General features: G+C 38.3%; 1 protein-coding gene across 5 annotated transcripts in view; it reads left to right on the top strand.

The window, feature by feature from the left end:
* Positions 1–23,415, top strand: part of bsna (bassoon presynaptic cytomatrix protein a) — a 99,255-nt gene that overhangs the window by 7,268 nt on the left and 68,572 nt on the right. For all 5 annotated transcript variants that reach the window (XM_027012390.2, XM_027012388.2, XM_027012391.2 and 2 more), the window contains exon 2: positions 3,647–4,121. In XM_027012390.2, coding sequence (XP_026868191.2) covers positions 3,647–4,121 — 475 coding nt within the window. The remainder of the gene's footprint in view (positions 1–3,646; positions 4,122–23,415) is intronic.

Here is a 23,415-nt window from a genome sequence, read left to right as displayed (position 1 = left end):
TGCCTTTTTCGGAGAGCTGTTTGTGGCCAGCACAGAAAGCAGAAGTACTGATGGGCTTGAGGCTAGTTTGACCCTGTTGTGAGCATGAGAATGCACAAACACCAAAAACACATTCAGAAGAGAATCTCCCTCTTGATTGCTTGAAAATTATGGCAATATTTGTTTGTCACAGAGAAGAGAAATAAGAAACTGGAGGTTGCAGGATTGGGGTTCTATTATAAGTGTGTGTGTTTGTGTGTGTGTGTGTGTGTGTGTGTGTGTGTGTGTGTGTGTGTGTGTGTGTGTGTGTGTGTGTGCACGTGTGTGTGTGCATGCATGTCAGCATGTGTATGATAGAGAATTGTGTACCTCACTAAAACACTAATGGTGTCTGGAATGATAACTGACTGAAACACACAGGTAAGAGATGTTGAAGAAAATCAATTTTAAATAAATGAATATGACATGAGAGAGAGACAAAGAAAGAGAGAGAGAGAGAAAGCGAGTCAGTTTGCATGAAAAGAATTTGTTATTTTAAGATTTGTATACTTTCTGCCTGAATTCAAGGACTTATTACTCTGCGCAGTATATGTTTGTGTCTGCGCGTAAGAGAGAAAGTATGTGTAAGTCTGTATGTGTATATTTACTGAGTCATATTCATGTGATGTCCTGTGACTTGGTCTTGCGAAGGTCATGGTACTTCACCATATGTTTGTGTATGTGTGCATGTGTATGCAAGTGTGTGTCTGTGTGTATGCAGTGCTGTTTGCTCATATTGCTAGTGTAGGTGATGACAGGCCAATGTGTGATACACTCTGTCCCTATTTCATGGAATGATGTTGCAACAGAGGGTGACTCTTAAACACACTCCCACTCTGTCTCTCTCCCTCAGTATTAGGACACATTTACTCAGCTTTGCAAATGTCTACACATTCCCAGCACCATCTACACATGTCAACAGATTTAACCACCATGCAGCCATATATTGACAATTTGTGTGCATGTGATGAAACGTTTGTGTGATTTAAATCATAGTGAAAACAGTTTTACTAACAGTGCTGCATGTGATATTTCAGTGTGTAAATGTTTACAACTAAAACAAGAGTATAAGAAACATAATATTAACATGTGAAGAATATAGACTAATGTTTTCTAAATGCCTGTAGTATTGTAATGTATTTTAACTCTTGGTCACCCAGTTCTTATTACAGCGATTAAGCCTTCTTTGTTTAATATATGCTATCAATGAGAAAATTCATTATTTTGTGAAAAAAATTCACTTTAATTATAATAGTATTCAATTATAGAACAGGCATGAAAGAATCCAGAGTCAAATTGGCCTGGTCATTAACATCCTGTGCAATGCTGATGAATATCCCTCCTGGTAACGTGGGCTGGTAAACAATGTGTGCACATTACTTTATTAACACAGAGTGATTATATTGTTATCATTGTTACGTTCTCGGGCCTTTTCTTTTTAGTTGTTCTTCGTGCGGTAGCATTAGAATTTGTTTTTCAGGTTATCCACACGAGGGCGCACCAAGGACCAGTGAGCTGTCGAGATGACATCGTCACAGCAACGGACGATCTGATTGGCTAAAAGGAAAATTACCCTCCTGTTAAAAATATGCATCGCGAATGTCTAGGCGGGATGTCTTGTTCAGTAGATACTTCGCATGCCACGGTAGACGGTGCTCCGTAAGGCTCTGTGTTGGTACAATTACTGACTGTGGTAGACACTTTTTGAGATGGTGTGTCGAAGTTGACTGTTCCTTTTTTTCTGCCCCACGTTCTTGAGTATAGGGCCTTATGAGTTATTACATGCTGTCCAGCTAGGTTCTTCGATAGAGCCTTTGAGATGTACTCGGATCTTTAGAGGCTTTATGTAAAAGGCCTCGAGTAGTTACATGAAATGCAGCGTTGAGTTGTTACAGCCTGTGTGAAAAAGGAGAGTCACTTACTGATAATTGGTTGCCTGAAATATTGAGTATTGTTTGTCTTATTGTTTGGGGTCAGAGTGCGTGTTTTGTTTTTTTGTTTTTTTATGTTGCGGCCTTTTGTGGACCTAGATCTGGAGCCCTTGAAAGCTGCAGGTAATAGGGTCGTAACAATCATGAAATATAGTAGTAATAATGTTTAAAAAGAATGAATAGGTGATTACATTAATTACATGTCCTGTGTGTGTGCGTGTGTGTGTGTGTGCGTGTGTGTGTGTGTGTGTGTGTGTGTGTGTGTGTGTGTGAAAGAGATATAGCAAGATGGTGTCTGCGTGCTTTACTCTCTCTGGGGACATTGCAGAGATGAAAATATGGAAAATGGAAAAATTTGAAAATACTGCTTAGAAAGTTAAAACCAACAACATCATCATCATCATCATCATCGACAACAACAAAGGTCCTCTTGCTTAGACTTATGTAGGAATAAGCCACTCTTCTGACATGCTCACATTGCCCACACTGAACTCCACCAATAGTCACATGACTAAAATAAGTGGCAGCCAAGCCCTCATGCTCACTGCTTCACTTTCATTTTTCCTCCCAGCATGAGAAATACAGAGTTGAAGGTACAGCAAAGGTTCCAAAGTCTCTTGCAGAGACAGTGTTAGTTTTTTTTCCTGCTGTTGTTGTTGAGTCATTCTCTGTCGCTCACCTGGGTGACGCATTAGCATCACAGGCTTAAGGCTGCTTGCTGTGACCTCTTAGTAAAATGTTGTATTCACTCCTGCCTTATTTCTGTATGCCTTTATTTTAGGCAGCAATTTAGGACCAAGGGCAAATCTTTGTCTGAAAAAGCTGTCCACGTAACTTTAGTTTAGTTTCCTCGTCAGTGAAAATATCACCAGGAACCCCAGTGTTGTTATGGATGGTGCTAAGCGTGATAACATGACTGGTGCTAGCTTGTTATTAAGTCAAAGACATGCTAATGCAATTAGCTTTGTAGCCTACTTCATGATATTTTTCAAGTTTCAGCCATTAGACAATGTAGTCTTTATACCTTTTATTTACTGTAGTCACTTTGCCTGTGAACACGGAAATAGCGAATCAGTCTATTATAGTGTCTTGGGTACATTAGGCTTTTCTAAAACTCTAAAACACTACCGTTTATTTTAGAACAATAAGCTGTCTACTTGAGTAGGCTAACTATCTGCAACACACTGTTGTGGATTCATAGCAAAATTATAGGCTGATTTTTGTAGCCTTTCACTCAGCAAATATAAATTTGACTTTTCTGGTGCTTTGCTGGACTTTTCTGCTGCTTCAGAAAGAATAATTGTCAAAAGCGTTTGTTTTTTCTATCACTAACTTTGCCTACACCATGTGGTTCTTTAAGACCCCCCTCCCCACAAGAAGGAAAAGAGAAAGCAAGTGGGGGAAAGAAAAAGAGGAGAAAGCAAGAGGGAGGAGAAAGTCAGAGTCAATTTAGGATCCTTTTGTGGGAAGGAAAATGTTAGAAGAAATAACATTTTATTATCATCTTATTGTCTTTATATAAATTGCATGTTAAACATAATTAGTATTGACTAATTGCCTGTACACTGCATGAAGAGATGCAGTGAATCAGTTACTGGAAATGCTGATGACTTATAGTAGCTAAACTGCATGGTATAGCAGTACAATAGTGCAGCAGTATAATAACTCTTACATTTCTTTCTGTCTATCTATCTTAGACTGTCTGGTGCACCCTCAAGTCCCAAAACAGGCTATGGGCCTACCAGTGGTGCTGGCACAGTTGGCACGGGGGGCGTGCCAGGACGAGGAGACCCCTATCGACTAGCCACCCATGAGAGCCCCAGGCCCTCTCCCGCCCCTCAATCCCAGACTCAAGCATCATCCCAAGGCTTGGTAAGCGACCAGGGTCCTGGTCAGCATGCCTCCAGACGCAACCTGCAAGTGGACTTCAGCAGCAGTAGTGGGGGGCGATCGGGCCGGTCCCCCTCCGTGTCTCCTGACCGGGGCAGTGCGCCCAGTTCACCCTACTCAGTGCCCCAGATAGCACCCATGCCCAGCAGCAAGCTGTGCCCAGTCTGCAACACCACGGAGCTGACCAGTGCCGACGGATCACCCAACTTCAACAAGTGCACCCAGTGTCGCACCACTGTCTGCAACCAGTGTGGCTTTAACCCCAACCCACACCTCACAGAGGTAAGTGGCAGTTAACCTTACAAGAGATGCCAAAAAAACATATCCCCATCTACCTTCTAAATATATATTTAATATATATCCATTCTGTTTTGAACAAGGGAATTTTTATCTGTCATCTCCAGGGCTCTGCAGTGTAGAAACCTACCCTTGAAAGTTCGAGTTACACTCCCAAGTCAATATGAGCAAAATTCAAGTGCCAAGTTACTGAATTACAATAAAGTTATGTCATATGTCACCAGCCTCAAGTTACAAGTCCTCAGGTCTCATTAGGACAGGGTCTGGACTGAAGTGTAATTTACTAGACCCTTGTTGTATGTCAGGATTCTTTTAGGCAAACCTGTTCCTTATGTAAAATATGTAATCAATAGTTTTACCTTTTTTTGTGGTTGAGAGCAGGTCATGCAGCTTAAGAATATATTTGTGGATGTGTATTTTCTGGAAAACACAGGACGATGGGTTTTGAGGTTTATGTTGACAAGATTTAGTCCCTCGTTTTTTAAGCACTACAAATAATATATGTTTTAGTGATTATTCCTCTTTCTCTTTCACTGTCTGTTGTAGTGATTTGTCTGTCTAAAGGCAGCTTGTCTCGTTGCACCCTCTTCTGTTGATGTTTTGACAGGCATGTTTGCCAGCAGACATGACAGGATTAAAAAAAAGTTTTGTATCTGTGTCCATATATGTGTGTGAAGTTCTGAATCCTTTCTATTTTAAGTTTCCCTTCCTTTTTGCCTGATTCGGAATTACACTTTGTGACTGCCTGTCATTTTGTGTCTCAATGCATATGGGCATAAATGTGTATCCTAATATGTGTTTGCTTGTGTATTTGCTTTTCTGTGTGCATGCAGGGGAGGGGAGGATCATGCTCAGAAAGCACGTGTAATGTCTCCGGAGGCTGTGACAGAATTTCCATTAGTCTGTTTATACTTGTTGACACTCTGAGGTGCAAAGTGAAGAAGCATCCAGTTGGGGTTGGGTAGGGGTGAAAGGGGACGGTTGGGGATGTATCAACATTTAATAGGCACGGCAAGACACTGAGCGTGAGAAGAGAGGCTTCGGGAGATCAGGGCTTGATAGGACATGAGAGTGAGAGGCAGGGAGCAGACAATGAAAGAGAATGTGGAAAGAGACAAGAGTGGAAGTGGAAAATGGATGGAGGAAGAGAGGAGTAATTGGGTCAGAGGTTTGTGACTGCTGAGTACATCTGAAAGCTATCTTTTTTTTTTATAAATGCAGTTTGTTTACTTTTGTCTGTGGTCATCCTTTCAGCTGGGAATTATCTGGGGAAACAATTGATGTGTGGAGGGACAATCATGTTTCTATAAAAAATAAAGGTACACGTTGTCAAAATGGCCCACCTTACCAATAGTGTGTTTTGAATAATATCGACATTCCTTTATTGAAGATTTCCTTGGGTCTTTTCTAATTGCATCTGATTTATGCATTCCTATAACAAGTTCTAAAACACCATCTTGATTAGCTATATTTCCAAGGTGATTAACATTTATGTAAACGACTTGCATTTAACAAAGACAGCTGGTAATGCAGAGACTGTCAGTTTAACTGTTAGTTCTGTATAAATTGTAGCTGTGTGTACCATGGGTATCTCTTGAGCCTTCAGTGATCAGCACTGATCAATGGCTGTGTGCTTTGCCTTAACCGTAGGCATATGCTATTATAAATATATAATCAATTGAAGCTCAATAAATCTATAAATGTTATGTGAAATAAACGCTGCGTCTCCAAGGTGCTTTTTGCATAATTGTTTAACGACTGCCGCGGTGTTTTTAAAATTATTGGACCAGTTGGACTAATTGCTGCAGAGATTACACCTTCATTCTCTCAGTCGGGAACATCGTCAACTCAAGTGAGAACCACAGGTTCCTGCCTGTGGCGTGCACGTCATGTCCTATATATAAATGAATATGGCGGAAAAACAGTAGGGTCTGGAGGTACATTTCCAGCATCTACTTTGAAAGCTTGTGTATTGGACAGGATATATTTTGCTCTATATTTGTACCGAAGAAACCTGTATAATGGCAGATTATGTTGCCTTTCTGTTGTCTACCTACACATCTTTTATTACTTTACATTCTGTTAAGTGGATAACCATTCAGTTTCCCTTTTATGAACTTTTAGCAATTTGCATGTTTTACATGTGCTTGTGTGTTGAATTTGTGCATGCGTGCATTTTTTCCCCACATGTCTCACATTCGTAAAATGTAACAAAAGTGGTGTTCCTCTTTGGAAGCAGGGATTCTCTTCAAATAATGTATGAAGTACTGTGCAGTCTAGCAATAAAGGGACTCGATGGAAGCCTCTTTAGTAAAGGCCTAACTCCCAGAGTTGTTTAGTACTGTGCCATCTGCGCTCATTGTAGCGATGGCGCTAACACTAGGATGCTAATGGAGAAACACGGTTTTACTCATTAGCGTTTTGTCGCGCCGTACAGCTGTTTCTCGCGGTGCTTAGTCTCTACATGTCGGGCGACTCGTTCGCTTACCTTCGTGTTGTACATTATGCAACTCCTCTCGCTCTATTTGCTGGCACTTAATAGCTCACGTGTTTCATTTCGAAAGCCTTGCTGGCTATTATTAACTATTTATGTTATTGGAATTCACATAGTAAACATCGACGTTTTGAACGTTGCTGCAGTTTGCCGTCTTAGTGTAATGGTTGCTTTCGGGGAGCAGTAGTTAGAACTACTGGAGTCTGGATCAGTATGATGCTTAGTATACTGTTGGAAAGGCCACTGTATTTAATCAGGTGCTTTAGTTGTTTATTTCTGTTCTAGACGAGTTAGTCAGTGTGTGTAACACATTGAGCTATTCCGCACATGGAAACAGTGTAGAATAATTTCTTGGGAGCATCAGTTAAAATGCACCCTTATATAACACTATTTTAAAAGTATGTTATGTAAGAAATGTGCTCTCGCAATCATGAGCTTAGCAGCAAATGTAGGGTGCCCAAGAAAATAAAACAATTTGTAATGTTTTATTTCTTTATTAGGTTGGATGACATGCATTTAAGGGTTAAGTTTGTGATGTATGAAAACCTCTCTAAATCCATGTTTTTTTGAGACCATCATTATCACTGCAGTTCCAAAGTGAAAATGCTCAGCCATAAGGTGGACTGCTTTCGCTCATGATTTGACTTCTAGCATATAATCAGTGTGGACACATGAACATGAACTAATTTCCTAAACAGTTAATGTTACAGTCAATGTCATAACCAAATGAAGTTAGCCAGCTCATCAACTAACTTTTAAAATGCATACTGTTAGGTCCAGAATCAGCCAGCAAGCACCTCTTACTTTTCTGATGTTTAAGGAATCAGTCCATGTGGACTGGGGCTGTCCATATAATTAGCATAATAGAGCTAGCAGAAGTGATGGAAACCCAATGCTGTTCTATTTATCAATGCATGCGTATTATCCATAGACTATGTATAACAAATATACAGTGTTTTAGATAATGTTAGACAATGTTATCTTGCCAAGTTATATAGTACAATGATTCATGTCAAATTTTGACATGATGTCTTATACAGACGGGATAGGGATTGGTAAAGGTCATTCCTCATAAGCTGCTAGTACCAAGATAAGGCTAATTCAAGTGCACGTGGGATGCGGAGGAAACTGTTTTCTGCCAGAATGCCTGGAAGGCATACTTATCCCACATGCGGTCATATGTATTATCTGTGGTCAAGATGCAGCCAATGTTACCAAATTCTGGAAATACAACCATATACAACAGCTAAGTACATATGACATGGATATGAGTTTTTTAAAAAGATTTTTTCAATGGGGAATTCTAAAGCATATATTTTCTGTTATTCTTTTAAAATGTACATATCATCATGCGCTGTCACTATAATTCCTGTATACAATATACTGTATAAGACATGTATACTGTACGTAGTCATACATTGTCACCCAATGAGCACCCAAACAGGAGGGGTAACATGAGTATACATATAGATAGTACAATAGTTAGTTATGAAATAGATGCCTTTCTTAACAGAGATTTTGTGCTGTCCAAATCAGTTCGTCCTAATGCAACATCTGGATGTTTATCTTTACAACTTTAAAAATGTCAGAGCTGGCAATCAGGACCAAGGTTGTCTAACATTAACAACACATTATTAGCTGTTTGATAACCTAGTCAAGCCAAATGCTAATGTTATCTGTTACCATTACTTTTCTGACATTGTATGTTTCTAAAGTTGGCTTGTAAATTACCCTGTACATGTCTCTCCTCTTTTTGTCCTGTGTCAGATTGAACATGTATGGCTGAATTACTCCAGTATTACCACTTGCCATTTTCTAGCCTACAGTAGCCAGTAGTGCAGAAAACAAACTTTTTTCCTGTTTGAGCATATAGTCAAAGGCAAGCAGGTAAGCTCAAGCTGCGATGGAGTGTGCAGGGGTGGAGACAGAGATATTCATAGATCCGTGTTTCCTGAACGAAAGAAAGGGTGTAGAGTTATATCTAAGCCACCTTTAGAACAATAGGGGATTTTTTCTTGAAAAAATAACTTCTAAATATGTGATTTTGTTGAACAAAGGTAATGTTATAGTGGTTTAGTCTATGACAGAAGAGGGACTTTAAAGGAAACAACACGCATAAACAGAACAATTCAGGGAAGACACAGACTGGTATAATTTATCTGTATAATAACAGAGTATAAAAAATACAATCCAAAATCTGAGGCTATTAGAGGGGCCCCCCCATCCAAAGAGGGCCCCTGGTAGTCAGGTCCACCTTTATCCTCTGTCTGATGCCCCTGATAACAAATTCATTAAAAATCTGAGCAGCCCAGTTTGTATGAAAAATTACAAATGGTGAAATTTAGTGTTGTTATTATTCATACCTTTTCTTCCAACTTTGTATGAAATCCAAAGACATCTCTCTCTTATGCTAATTGGTATGACATTTTGGTGAGATCACACTATGATTAAATATTTTTAAGCAAATCAGTATTTATTGTAAGATCATTTATACCAAATAATTAATTATATGGTATGCAGATGCAGATTTACTTAGTATATGCATCAAAAATGTTTATTCTAAATGCAAAACACTTCAGTTGCTTTGATTGCTAGCTATGACTCTTCAATCAAATGGGAATAACACCTGAAAGGTTACTGTGAGCCTTCTTATAGGCTTCTTAAACATACCTGAAAGTTGCTACATTTTTCGTCCCAAATTCTTGTTCAGATACTTTTTCAAAAATTCTGCAAAACCCTTGGACACTGTTTTATAGACTGTTACCACAGAATCAAAACCAATATAGCTAAGAATCGGTTAAAGAGCCTGGAATTGCAGCTAAAGTGAAAATCATACAAATTTGGATAATGCTAAACAATGCACTGTATGCATACAGTCATTAATGCAAATGCATGCAAACTCTCAGGTTTTTGAACAGAGATGGAGTCGAAATGCAGTATAAAATTTCAGTTTAATAGGGCTAATCCAAAGAGTAGTCAAATACAGGCAAGGGTTGATACAAGTAGAGGCACAGAGCAAACAGATCCAAAGGGAACAGGCAGGAGAATACCCAAAACAGGCAGGTAATCCAAAATGGCTAACAAGAAAACAAACTACAACTCAAGGCAAATGAGACTTCACAAGGACAGATAGAGACCATAGGATATGTATAGGGTGAACACCTAAAGAATGAGACACAGGTGAGTTTAGAACACAGGTGACTGGGACTGTACAGGAGGTTTATGGGATGCATAGTCCACAGTAGATCGAGTTGCAGAGGAGAGTGTGACACAACTTAATGTACTCTAAACATATAGTGATAAAACTAACAGACTATGATACATAATAGCACCTACGTTTGCTGCAGGATAACAAATATTAAAGTTCAAATTCTGTTTGTATAGTTTTTTGTATACAAAAAATCAATAAATAAAAAATCTCTACAGAAATCCAGACTACCAGTAACCAAGGTAATGACCACAGTGGCAAAGAAATATATGTATCGTAAAATATGATATTATGACTGCTTCGTCATGTGATTTTTGCTCTTTCTAGGCAAACCTATATCAATTTTGATTCAGTGGTAAATGACTATGAAAAAGGGGAGTTATTGCAACATTATCATTTCAAGTTATTATTTCTAGAGCATACCAAGTGGTTGGTTTTTCTATACCTGAGAGGAGAGAGAAATCGGGGAATTACATTACGATAAATGTAATTTATTTCCTAACCCTGACCCTTGTTAAAACCAAGACATCTTAGCATTAAAAATAAGCTTGCTGTGGTAGCAGAATTAAATTAGGGACATTTTTCCTTGTAACATTAGTAAGGCTGTTTATTTTTGTACTTCCGACTCAGCTTTCGTCTGTCGTAGGGTGGCCACTTTAATAACTCCTAAGTGGGAATGAGGATATGACACTACAACACACAAAATAAAAAATCTAGGTAGCTAACAGAGCTGACCAATTTCATCTAGAAATCTGTATTATAAATTAATGTCTGACTCACCAAATGTGGCACCTACTTGCAGCATTTGTCTGGCATAGTGTAAAAAACGCATGAAATGTATCTTTCATATGCTTTGAAAGGAAAGAATGTGCTGACCACTGAGAACTGATGTTGTTTTTATTTTTAGTATTTTTACATTGTTGCAAAAATCTTGACTAGCATTTAGAGTGCAGTCTTTATACAGTTAACCAGTAGCTTTCTATTAAACCAATGGTATACGAGATATTTGCTTTGATATGGATAGTACGCAGTGACACACTAGAATGATATTGATCAATGCAACACAACTACCAGTTCCCACCAGGAGGACAAATAGGACAGGAAGCTGAGAAACCAGACTGTCTGGCCTAAAATCAGACAACTGGACCCTCTAGTCTGTGGCATAGTTAACTTTTGATTAAACACACACAGAGAAATTCACACATCTTACTGTGAGTCATCATTTGCTATGGAGATTTTTCATTGGTCTCAACACGGATATGGACACTAGACAGGAGGTTGAAAATAATGCAACAGTTTTAGGGGACATTTAATTGTCACTGAATGTTAATTGCTATTTGAAGTGTGAGAGGATTAAATAATAAAAGAGTAGTCTTAAAAAATTGTGATTACAGTTTTTGTTAATTTTATTTTAATTACCAAAGGAAAAATGGACTAAAATGTTTGGCAGCATATGCTCACAATATATAGACCTTCAGTGCTCAATGAATTATTTAACCAGGTAATAATGCATAGAAATTTATAAGTAACCCTGTGCACTACAAGCCAACTAAAAATACACATGATCTCAGGAGATCAGTAGAGAGAGACGAACAAAGCACAAGTTCATCCAGGAGGTTTTGCATGTCAAAAACTTTTGAAGAATGTGCTGCAGTATAGTATGTGAAGTAGATTATCCTGTGTGTGTGTGTGTGTGTGTGTGTGCGTGTGTGTGTGAGAGAGAGAGAGAGAAAGAGAGAGAGAGAGAAAGAAAAATGAGGTTGATATTTTCTGGCCCACTTTTAGCAGTGGATAGCAATCTGTAATTTGCATATAACTTGTCATAAACTGCAGTCTGCAGTCCATAATCCTAAACCCACACATCATGTAGTGATAATGATTTGAAGTCTTTTAATAATTTGAAGTCTTTTATTTAGACTACTAATAAAGAAGCAGGTTTAACCGATATTGAAGTAAAATTGTAATGTGCTTTCTAAAACAGCAGACACTGCCCATGTGACCAGTTTGTCACATGTAATGCTGACAAGCAACACACATCTCACACCCCCATCGCTCTCTTTCTCAACAAGTTGGGAGTGACAGAGGAAATTGTTTGTAATCATAGTTTGGCTCGTCTTAGCATGTAGGTGTGAAGAATGATTATCACAAATCCTTTAACTGTTTAAGTTCTTCAAGTATAAAACTTTTCTTGTGGGTCCCCAATTAATCTTATTTTTTTCCCTGTGATTTGAATATTTGGTCTCCCTAAAGAGCTAAATATATGCACAAACATACACCACACACATTTACACATGCATCTCTGTGTGTGTCTGCACATGTAGTGGGACTTGAGGTGTGAGTGTTCATGCACCCTGCCATTGGACCATCAATGTTGCTATAGCAACCACTGTAGAAAAGGTGTGAATCTAAGTTGATTTGATTTCTTTTTTTTACCTGAATATTTTTGATCATACAGACCTATCTTTGAGGGAGTGTGTGTATATCAAATAATACCTTTTTCAAGTGCACTAAATTCAAGCAGAATAGTCTAATGTAGTGAAGAGCTATTGCTGATTGTTGTCATATAATTGGCCAGATGTGTTGTTGAAAATTCTTACCTTATGGAACGGCATGGCATATGCTAATGCATTCCCCACTTTAACACACTGGAGTCCCCTCATAAAGGGCTCGCCAAATTGAATTAGATGTAATAAAACTATTCAGTGACATGTAAGTATTGCTATGGAAACTGGCTACAGTATCAGATGCATTGCATTATTATGGTCATGACTAAAGTTGCCATTTTATGATATTCCAATATGTTAATTTCTCACAGTGAAAGGCCTGGATATCACCATTTGACCATTGCTATTGCTTTAAATAAGTCATTTTTACCACCAAAAAGTAACACACAATATTTATGAAAGTGATTACAGATTTATTTGAACATTTTTCCTATGAAGCGCAGCTCATATGCAATGAATAATCAGATTGAACCAGTTTATGCGCCATAGAGACGGCTATGTTTAAAATAGTTTAGTAAAGAATATCTGAAACATCCAGGCCACTAATTGACAGTATAAAGGTGGTTTCATAATGTGAATAAGAATCTTTAGAAAAATTACATATTGCCCCTTTAAACATTACCGTGATGCCCTCCAAGTGCTGGAGCAGCTTCTGAAGGCAGCGAACCCATACAGAAGTGAATTTATGAGTCTTTCATGGTTTGCAAGCAATGCTTAGTGATCTCTATCTCTAATCTCTGTCTGTAAACCAGTGACAAGATCTCCATAATAGGTTATGAGAAAGTAAAGAGAAAACGCACGCAAAATCTTGATGTATAGTGTCCTTGAAATTCTGAGCTGAGTGACTGGCATTGTTTTTCAAGGATTATGTCTTAATTTAGCAAGCGGAATAGTCCTAGTGAGCTTGCATGGTGGCGAATCTGTATGGCCCATACTCCGAGTGCCAATTCTCAGGTATGCCTGGGTGTCCATATGCCATCGCACTAACGCAATCGTGCCCTCTCCCTGGGTTGGAGTCGAGAAGTTGCATCAGAGGCTGCGAGAGCGCAGGAGAGGACCGAAGTGATTCTCCACAGCTTCACACCCACCCTGCGGACTGAAGGCCAGAGGAAAAATAGTAAACTGACATGGATGTATGTTTAAACACCATGTGCATGTTGTTTTGTTCACACAAAGAGTGTGTATGAGAGAAAGAGAGTCAGAGAGAGGGGAAAGGAGAAGGGCATGGCATTTGCCTGGCTGGCTGCGTTATACTGTCACATAATGGCTTTTGAGCAACTGTGGGAAATAAAGTGATGACACCAGGATACCCTGAAAGGCTTTTAGACTGATGGCCATCCGGACAGACTAATCAGTGCATATCCAAATTGTGAGTGTCGTGTTTGTGTGTAAAACACAGATGAGTATGTAAGCTTTGACCAGTAGCCTGGGTTGTTTCAGAGGAACTGCTTCATAAATTCTAATTATTTTGTCAGCATGAGATACATAGATTCCTGAAACATGGTGAAAACATTTCTCTGCTGTTTAAAAGATTTTACTATGAGGTACTATAGTATACAGGAGATCTAATGCTAATTACACAGACTCCAAAGCCCAGTTATATGCACATTTATACCCAATTCCCCATCTCAGCATTACTGTATTTTTGAATTTATATTAAACACAAAGAGACACACACACATGCATGCATGTACAGACATTATTCACTTGGTATTCACACACAACAAAAGAATCTTGCTCACCCCTAACATGGCACCATGTGCACACACGCACACACGCACACACACACATGCACGCGCACACACACACACACACACACACACACACACACACACACACACACACACACACACACACAAACAAACAGAGTTATTGGGGTATTGAGAGCAAGGAAGATTACAAAAGGCCAAGGCTGTGCTGGTGCTGTGTGATAACTGGCTTGCGTTTGCACGGTTGTGTCTGAAGCCTTTTCAGAATGACAGGATCTGCTTTACCCAACAGTGTTTTCTCTCTGTTTTGTCTAGCTCTCTCTGTCTGTCATTCTTGCTCATGCACTCTTGCTTTCTTGGTCTCTTGCCGTCTCTCCCTCTCTACCATCACTGTCTATGACTATGTTTTTCTCTGGTTTTCAGTAGCAGAGCAGTGAACAGTTATGCTACTGACATATGATATTATGTGTTACCCATTATCTGCAATTATTTCACATTAGTTCACAAATGGGTTGCCAAAATTCATTAAGTGTAGCAATATGAATTACCTTGAACAAAAATATCTGAGAAAAAAAAAAAATCATAATATGTCAGACCAAGAGATATGAGACTCCTTTCACCATGGGGTAATCATTTGTGGATGTGACTAGTGATTTGCTATTGATTTATATCCGTGTGTGTGTGCGAGAGAGGAAGGCAGAGGCTCTGTCCAAAGTGCTGAAACAGCCCTTCTGTACTTTCCTTTATGGCATTTAGCTGACACTTTTATCCAAAGCAACTTAAAAGTATGACTGTATACAACTTAAGGGTCTTGTTGAGGGGCCCAGCAGTGGTAAGACGGCAGGGCTTGAACCAGAAACCAGCCAGTTACAAGTCAAGTACTTTAACCACTGAGCTACCACTTTCCTCTGTGAACTAGTTGAGTGGACACTAATCAATGAAATTGATAATGCACATTTGTATGTTTTTTTCTATGCTAGGTTTTGTAATGCTACAGCAAAAGCAACTTGAAGAGAAAAAAACAATATCTCTTTCTACAATCTAATAATCACACAATGATACACTTGGCCCATGATTCAGCTATAGAGGCTTGGAAAGTATCGAACATGAGTATCGATACATGAGTATTGTACATGACACAAGTGTTTGTGATTTAAGTGTATTTGATTCAAGCCCCTGTACACAAAGCTTAGTTATGAACTAATTTACAATTCACTTCACCGTGTTTGTCTTTCTTAGTCCAAAAGCTCTATTTAACCATACTTAGCCTGTATTTGAGAAGCTAGTCTTCAGTATGCAGGTGCTTACAGGAGCCATTCAGCTGTGTGACTGAAACTCAACATGCAATCAAAGACTATGGCTGAAATATGCAATTTAATTCCACCTTAAAGATCCCCTACATTGTTTCTCCTCCTTAAAATTAAAACCATCACCCTTTACAAATTACACTTTGTTTGGCAGCATCTTACAGGTACGTCACAGACAACGTTTGTTGACTACATTAAATCACAAACTACTTTACATTCCATATTTATAAACTGTGAAAGACATTCCATATGCATCACGTTACACTGATATAACTCTTGCTAGCTAATGATATGGCATGCGTTAACAAATGTTCATTTTTGGGTGTAGGAGTGAAAACAATGACTGGCATTAACAAGACCAAAGCAAATGGCTTGAATTTCTTTCAAGGGCTGACATGCAGTCAGCACAAAGGTTTGCAGCAAATATTTTACTGCAGACTCATTTAAATAATGGCCTCAATAACTGCACAGGACTTGGAAAGTGACTCAAGCAGAAAGGAACTGCTTTCCCAGTACTTACTGCAGGCCATGTGCATGATAGCACTGTAAGTATTTTTTTATAAAAGTAGATATCGTTTTTGTTTGACAGAATATCCCATAATGTCGCTGGGTAGCAATAAGAATGTAGGTGTCAAAATGACTGAGCTAGCTTGCTAGCTAGTTAATTAACTAGCTAACTAATTATACACTGCCTGGTCAAAAAAAAGGTCACACACTCTAATATTTTGTTGGACCGCCTTTAGCTTTGATTATGGCACGCATTTGCTGTGGCATCATTTCTACAAGCTTCTGCAATGTCACAACATTTATTTCTGTCCAGAGTTGCATTAATTTTTCCACAAGATCTTGTATTGATGATGGGATTTGGATCACTGCGCAAAGTCTTCTCCAGCACATCCCAAAGATTCTCAATGGGGTTCAGGTCTGGACTCTGTGGTGGCCAATCCATGTGTGAAAATGATGTCTCATGCTCCCTGAACTACTCTTTCACAGTCTGAGCCCGTTGAATCCTGGCATTGTCATCTTGGAATATGCCCGTGCCATCAAGGAATAAAAAATCCATTGAGGGAATAACCTGGTTGTTCAGTATATTCAGGTAGTCAGCTGACCTCATTCTTTGGGCACATAATATTGCTGAACCTAGACCTGAACAACTTCAGCAACCCAATATCATAGTACTGCCCCCACAGGCTTGTATGGTAGGCACTTGGCATGATGGGTGCATCACTTCAGCCACCTCTCTTCTTACCCTGATGTGCCCATCACTCTGGAACAGGGTAAATCTAGACACATCAGACCACATATCCTTCTTTCATTGCTCCAGAATCCAATCTTTATGCTCCCTAGCAAATTGAAGCCGTTTTTGCCGATTAGCCTCACTGACAAGTGGTTTTCTTAATCCTGCACAGCTGTTTAGTCCCAATCCCTTGAGTTCCCTTCACATTGTGCGTGTGGAAATGCTCTTACTTTCACTATTGTTTTCACTATTTCACTATACTGTTTTTCTACGATTTGATTTCACCACATGTTTCAGTGATCACCGATCATTCAAGATTTTTTCCAACCACATTCTTTCCTCGAAGATGTCCTTCCACTTTTTAATAATGCGTCAGACAGTTCTTAACCCGATTTTAGTAGTTTCAGCAATCTCCTTAGATGTTTTCTCTGCTTGATGCATTCCAATAATTTGACCCTTCTGAAACAGATTAACATCTTTTCCATGACCACAGGATGTGTCTTTCGACATGGTTGTTTAACAAATGAGAAGCTACTAACTGCATCAGTTAGGGTTAAATAACTTGTTGCCAGCTGAAACATAATCACCCATGTAGTAATTATCCAATGGGAGGAGATATTTGCTTAGTTAAATCCAGGTGGTGACCTTTTTTTGGCCAGGTAGTGTATCTCCAGCTAATGTAGAAACTGACATAAATAGTACTCAGACTCTGTTATAAGGCTACAAAGATTATTAGGTTCAGGTTCAAATTCATGCTTGGAATTGTCCTCTTCAGGCTGATACAAAATAAGGTTTGGTTCATGTGCCATTTCCAGCATGCTCCATACTTGAAGGTCAGAAGTATATTGGCTAGTTAGATAACTGGGCTGTTAATTAACGAGCTAGCCACGTTTGTTGCAAAGAGTGTCAATGGAAATACAGTGGTTTTCCTGCACGCATGGTCAGCTGTGCAGAAAACTTCTGAAAGCAGTATTTGTAAAACCATAATTTAAAGATTTACATTTAACAAATATGTTGTACAAAATTTCAGGTAATTTTTTTTTCTACTTTTACTAGTTAAAGGTAAAAACAGCTGCGAGCGTGCTGCTTCTAAAGGCTCCACTGTAAAGCTCCATGCCACAATTTTGGTTGAACAATCCAATGACAGAAACAAGTTCAAGTCATATACCCTGGTGTTTGCTTTTTACAAAGTAGCAACAATTTTTACTAGTCAGATATTTATTGTTTATTTAATTATTCATTTATTGTTTTATACTGGGGTTGCAGTTCCAGTATGCATTTGGTTAGTGTAGGCTTTATACAGTTTTTGTAGCCTGTATCTAGGGTTTCTCGCTTTCACCAATATACTGAAAAGGCATGCATACTCCACCCTCTGGCTCTAAGTGGAGAGTTTCTCATGAATATGCAGTATGCTGAGGTCCACGCCCATGTGTGACAGGAAAAAGATGATGCAAAACACTCCTTAAAAAAAACTAGAAGGTAACAAAACTATATATGAAATTGTTTGCCGAAACATTTAGAATTTTTACAGATATTAGAAAAAACAAGGGTGTATGACCGTTACCATCAACAAAGACACTTTATACATTGATTCAAGTTTATTCTGCACTAAAACTGCATTGCACTCTACATGTATCACCTGATTATTGCTCCTTCAATTAAAAAAAAAACAAAAACAAAAAAACAAAAACAAAAAAACAAAAAACAAAATTCGTCTACTTATTGGAGCCCAATAATAAAGTTCAGACAGTGCTTTTGGTGTGTAATTTGACTGACAGGTTTGTTAATTTTTTGTCCCTACTCTACAGCTCAAATGAAACAACTGGTGGATTATGATGTTTTGTATTATTTAGAAGTTGTCTGTTTATCTCCACAGTTTTCTCTCTGGATTATGAGCAGTTATATGTTTATCTCCACAGTTCTCTCTTTGGATTATGAGTAGTTATATGTTTATCTCTATGGTTCTCTCTGTGGATTATGGCAGTTCCATGTTTATCTCCACAGTTTTCTCTTTGGATTATAAGAAGTTCCATGTTTATCTCCAGTTTTCTCTTTGGATTATGAGCAGTTCCACATTTATCTCTACGGATTATGACAAGTTCCTTGTTTATCTCCATGGTCCTCTCTTTGGATTTTAAGTAGTTTCATGTTTATCGCCACAGTTCTCTCTTTCAGTCATTCTCGTAAAGGTTCAGTTCAACTTCATCTTATATGTGGAAGTGTCAGGGTTTTTTTGTTGTTTTGTTTTTAGGAAGCTGTTGTATGGGCATTTTGTTCATGAGGTTTACCAGTAGTGTTATAAACCTATAAGGTAAAACCTCCAAGTTTGGGCTGAGGTATTCATCTTTCTCATCTTGTTTTATACATTTGCACATTCCCTGGATAGTATTTATGATTTGTTAAACTTTTTTTCTTTTCATGATTGAACTTATTGTGTGGGGTCCTGTGGTTTTCTCTCTACCACTATATTTTAACACAGCTGATTTTGGCTCAAACTGAATTTGTTTAGCCACATGATAAAATGTGTTTGTGGGACTCATTTTGAGATATATAAGTAACTGATTTCTGAAACAATGACAAACAGCTGGCTAAGAAACAACTGAGTGGCCAGGTGTCCAAATCCATATGGTCAGTTGAAGAGGGGGCCACGTGTAAAAAAAATATTCTGATTCCTAATGGGTACATAGCTGACATTCTGCACTTTAAACTCATAGTGATTACAAATGCAAAGTGCTGGGAACCTTTTAGAATTGGGGTGAAGTTTCCATTAAAAGCATCAGGCAGTGAGTGAATTTTTAATATATTTAACTGGATCCTAATTCTAAAAGGTTCCCATATATATATATATATATATATATATATATATAACAAAATGGGAGATCAAGCAAATCATGAGCTTTCATAATTATACCTCGAACATGCTGATGACTAAGAGAGATTTCATATAGCTTTACTAACGTGTACATAATCAAAGAAATCTGTGACTATGACTATGTCAGCCAATTCATAACAATTCATAATAAAGTTAAAAAAGTGATTTTGTTATCCTGCATTTTTTCCCCTACTAATTGAGGTTTCGGCATTCTGGAGGGAAGTGTATATCATGGAACAGTCAGTCTCTGTGTCTATTTTGGATTGCCAGATCATCCTCTGCAGTTGTTGTTTTTTTTTCTTTCTTTTTTTTTTGTTCTTTGTTTTTTTTGTTTGTTTGTTTGTTTTTTTACACTTTCCACCCATATGGGCTTGGACCAGCTTATGCCAGAGTATGAAGTCGAATGCAGCCAGTGCTCTCCACAACCATGAAACGGTTATTCTTCGCAGGAGTGCTCGATTTGCTTTATTGGCAGGGTAGAAAAGGCAGGGAAAGGGGTTGCACTCAAGTCTTTGGCTCAGCAGTAGTCCACATAACCCGCTGAGAGCCAGTGATGACAGTAGCTGGAAAAGCACTTGAGTGACCAAGCAAATTTGCATATATAGATTTATTTTTGTATGTAACTTACATATAGTACTAACACACTTATCTTTTTGTCACCAGTTTAAAATTTATTTGAATGAGCATCATGTTATGGGAAAGCATGGAAAATTATTCAGTTTTATTTGCTTTGTAATCTTCACTGCCAATAGATTTCACTCCACCTTGGCTGCCTAAGTACCTATGAGACAGCTGTCTGACTACCCCTCAGGTGTTACATGTTCAGTGTAGGTGGGAAAATATACAACCTATGTTAAAACAAACAAACTGAACATACCATGCTCTTTCCTCGGCTGTGTTTGTGTGTATGTGTTCATGTTTGCTAAGACTTTTTACCTGTTCCTCCATGATTGACTTACCACCAAGTAGAATAGATTGCCTTATCAAGTAGATTAGTTCATATTATAGTGATGGTAGTCATAGCACAAATGTAAACACGCTCTGTGCCAATAATATATTTTGTTTATTTGCACTTGGTGAATTCTTTTATCAGGCCCTTCCCCATCTGCAGTAATGGCACTGGCAGTAACTGTGAGGAATAGAGCTAATGTGTATGGCATTCCAAACTCTAATGGCTGTTAAGATGGCCTGCTTGACTGCTGAGATTTTAAAATTCAAATGCAAGGCGACATGGCAATGCTCTCTTTTAAGCCTTCACTGCAAAATTACATCAGCCAGGCCTCCGAACCTTTACATACTTTTCAGAGGGAAAAAATGTCCTCGAAACATGCACCTGTTTTTATCAGCAGACGTTGTAAGCCGAGTCATATAAATCATGTAAAATCTGTTTAGGTTCCACACTGACATAGTGAAGCTAGGGTAATAGGCTTTTTGCCAGATATCCATGCATGAATCGAGAAATAAATTTCTTCCGTGAATGAGTCATTTGCACTGGTTTACCATTTTCTGCTCATAGCGAAAGCTCTGCAGAGCAAATTTGTTATTGTCCTCCCAAGCTGTCATCAGTGTTAGCACTTTGACATCCTTTCCAAAAATTTAGTGCTCAGCACTCACTTTACTCATTTGTGCACTTTGTGTACTTTGAATTTTTTGGTTTATTTTCATTCCTTTTTGGGCTGTTTGCTTCTTTTCTTGATGATTGTGTGAAAACTACAAAGGCCATTGGTTTATGTTCTGATTATATAATGAATAAATAGGCAAGACTGTGACTGAGGTTGGCTTGGGCGTTAGTATCTATGGGTCTGCCGTCATTACATATTGTAATTACAGCATGTTCATACTGTCTTTAGATGTTAAGTGGCCATTTAAGCAATTAGACAGCACATTGTGGTGTTGTTTAACATAAAAAAGATTCTAAAGAGGCACTGCCTCTCGTTCTGTTTTCACATAAACTACTATGCGACCTTTCTGTTTTTTAAGGTATTTCTTTCTGTTCGTTTTGTGTGGGCATTTAATTTTATAGGAAAATATAAATACAGTTTGATAATTTAAACAAAATTAGCTAAGAGAAAGGCCATTTTGAGAACAAGTCCCTTCAGGAGTTTACATTTTGTTTCTTATTGCTTGTGCATTATTTGATCAACGTTATTAAGCTTAGTCCCAGCTAATGACACTTGTGTATTAATTTCTATCTGACAGGCTCCATTGCTGTCATCCATTATCAATTATTCAGCAGTGGAATACCTCCACAATGTGAAGAAGAATGTGCCAGGGAAATGAACTGAGGTCAAATAGCAGTTACACCACATTGTTTTACTAGACAACCTGTTGAGTCTACTTGAAGTCCTGTGGTAGTGCAATTGTTCACGTTGGAGACATGCATGAGAATGAATGAAGTGTGTTGAGCTAAAAAGTGCAAAGTAGGTTAATGCACATAAAATAATTCAGAAATAACCAAGCTAACAGTGAATGTTCTCAGAACCTTGCTAAACATTATGTGAAGGATCTCAGAAAGTTTAGGAAACAGACTGAATATAATGTTAACTTCCTTGTAACATTCTGTTTGCAATGTCTGTGTTTTTGTGTTTTCTTGCTTTTTCCCCCTGAAATAAAACTAATCACTATGAATGTTCAACTGTAGTGCTTAGATTTCTCCATGGTAGAAATCCTTATGGTAGGATACTAGGCCTGAATCTAGGGATATCAATCAGCTAGAATCTTGTCAGAGGGATATCACACAAAGAAAGTATAAAATGTGTAAGTTAATGTTCTGAAAATGTTTTGTAAAGACATTCAACGTGTGATGTTTCAGGAATGTTTTATAGATTTTTTTAAAACATGTCATAAATGTAAAAATACCCTGTACATTGAACATTTACAGAATATTCAGAAATAATATCCCCATTATCTGGAACATTAACGGATTGTTCTTGGAACATAAAATTGTTAGCTGGGTGAAATTAGATGCATTTTGGTTCAGGGAATGTGAACCAAATGTGAACGAAGTGTCATCTGGGTTGGATCAGGTACTTCCCACCCATCTATGTATGGTGGTTGCAACAGCTCTTTGATTGGGTTTGTGACTTGTGAGTGAAGCAAAAGTTGTTCATGGGCTAAAATATTCAGTGACGGCATCTGGCATCTTTTTAAGCTTCCACAAAATGGAAGAATGAGTGAGCTTTATACAGAGATGCGACAGGCAGTGGAAATTGCCAGACTTCCTGCGCTACAATTTGCTGTCAGATTCAGTTCTGGTTGACTGCCAAATCCTTTCCCTCCCCTGTGCTACTGGGAGAGCTGCTCCATGTCACTGCTTTTTGCATCTGAACTGGCCTGTGTGTGTTTGTGAGCCTGCATATGTGTATGTGTTTGTGTTTGTTCATGCAGTTTATATTGACCAGGCTCTTTAGCTTGTGGCTTGCAAATGGCATATCCCACCCAGTGAGCTTTTAGCTTGGATTAATATTTAATGATGGGTCTCTTCTCCTTTCCCTACATATATTCACCATTCAAAACCCATTGTAGGTCATTTAATGATTCTGTCCATTGCCCCATTAAAGGAGTACATGACAAAATGTCCATTTTGATATCAAAGAAGGAATGATCGTCACAGAGAAATCAGAAGGGGCATTGTCCCCTTTGATTATCCTGTGACAGTAATTCCTTTATAAAATAAAAGTAAAAAAATGTTTTCTTGGACTATTTTGACCTGTTGGACTTCTTATCTCTCACAAATATAATATGACTTAATATAAATGTAATATTCTTTCAAGTATGGATAGTTGCCAGTGTTATTTCAACTCAACTTGTAAGGACAATTTTATGGCTATCGATAGTCTTCATGCAGGCTAGTGAGCTACTTTCCCATAAGGCATCTTAACCCAAGATTGAACACTCACTGTAATGGTTGCAGTGACCTTAATGCACTGGTGGTCATGGGGGAAAGGA

This window comes from Electrophorus electricus, chromosome 18 (assembly GCF_013358815.1).
Source record: "Electrophorus electricus isolate fEleEle1 chromosome 18, fEleEle1.pri, whole genome shotgun sequence".
Taxonomy (NCBI): Eukaryota; Metazoa; Chordata; class Actinopteri; order Gymnotiformes; family Gymnotidae; genus Electrophorus; species Electrophorus electricus.
This window is presented reverse-complemented; position numbering and strand designations above follow the sequence as displayed.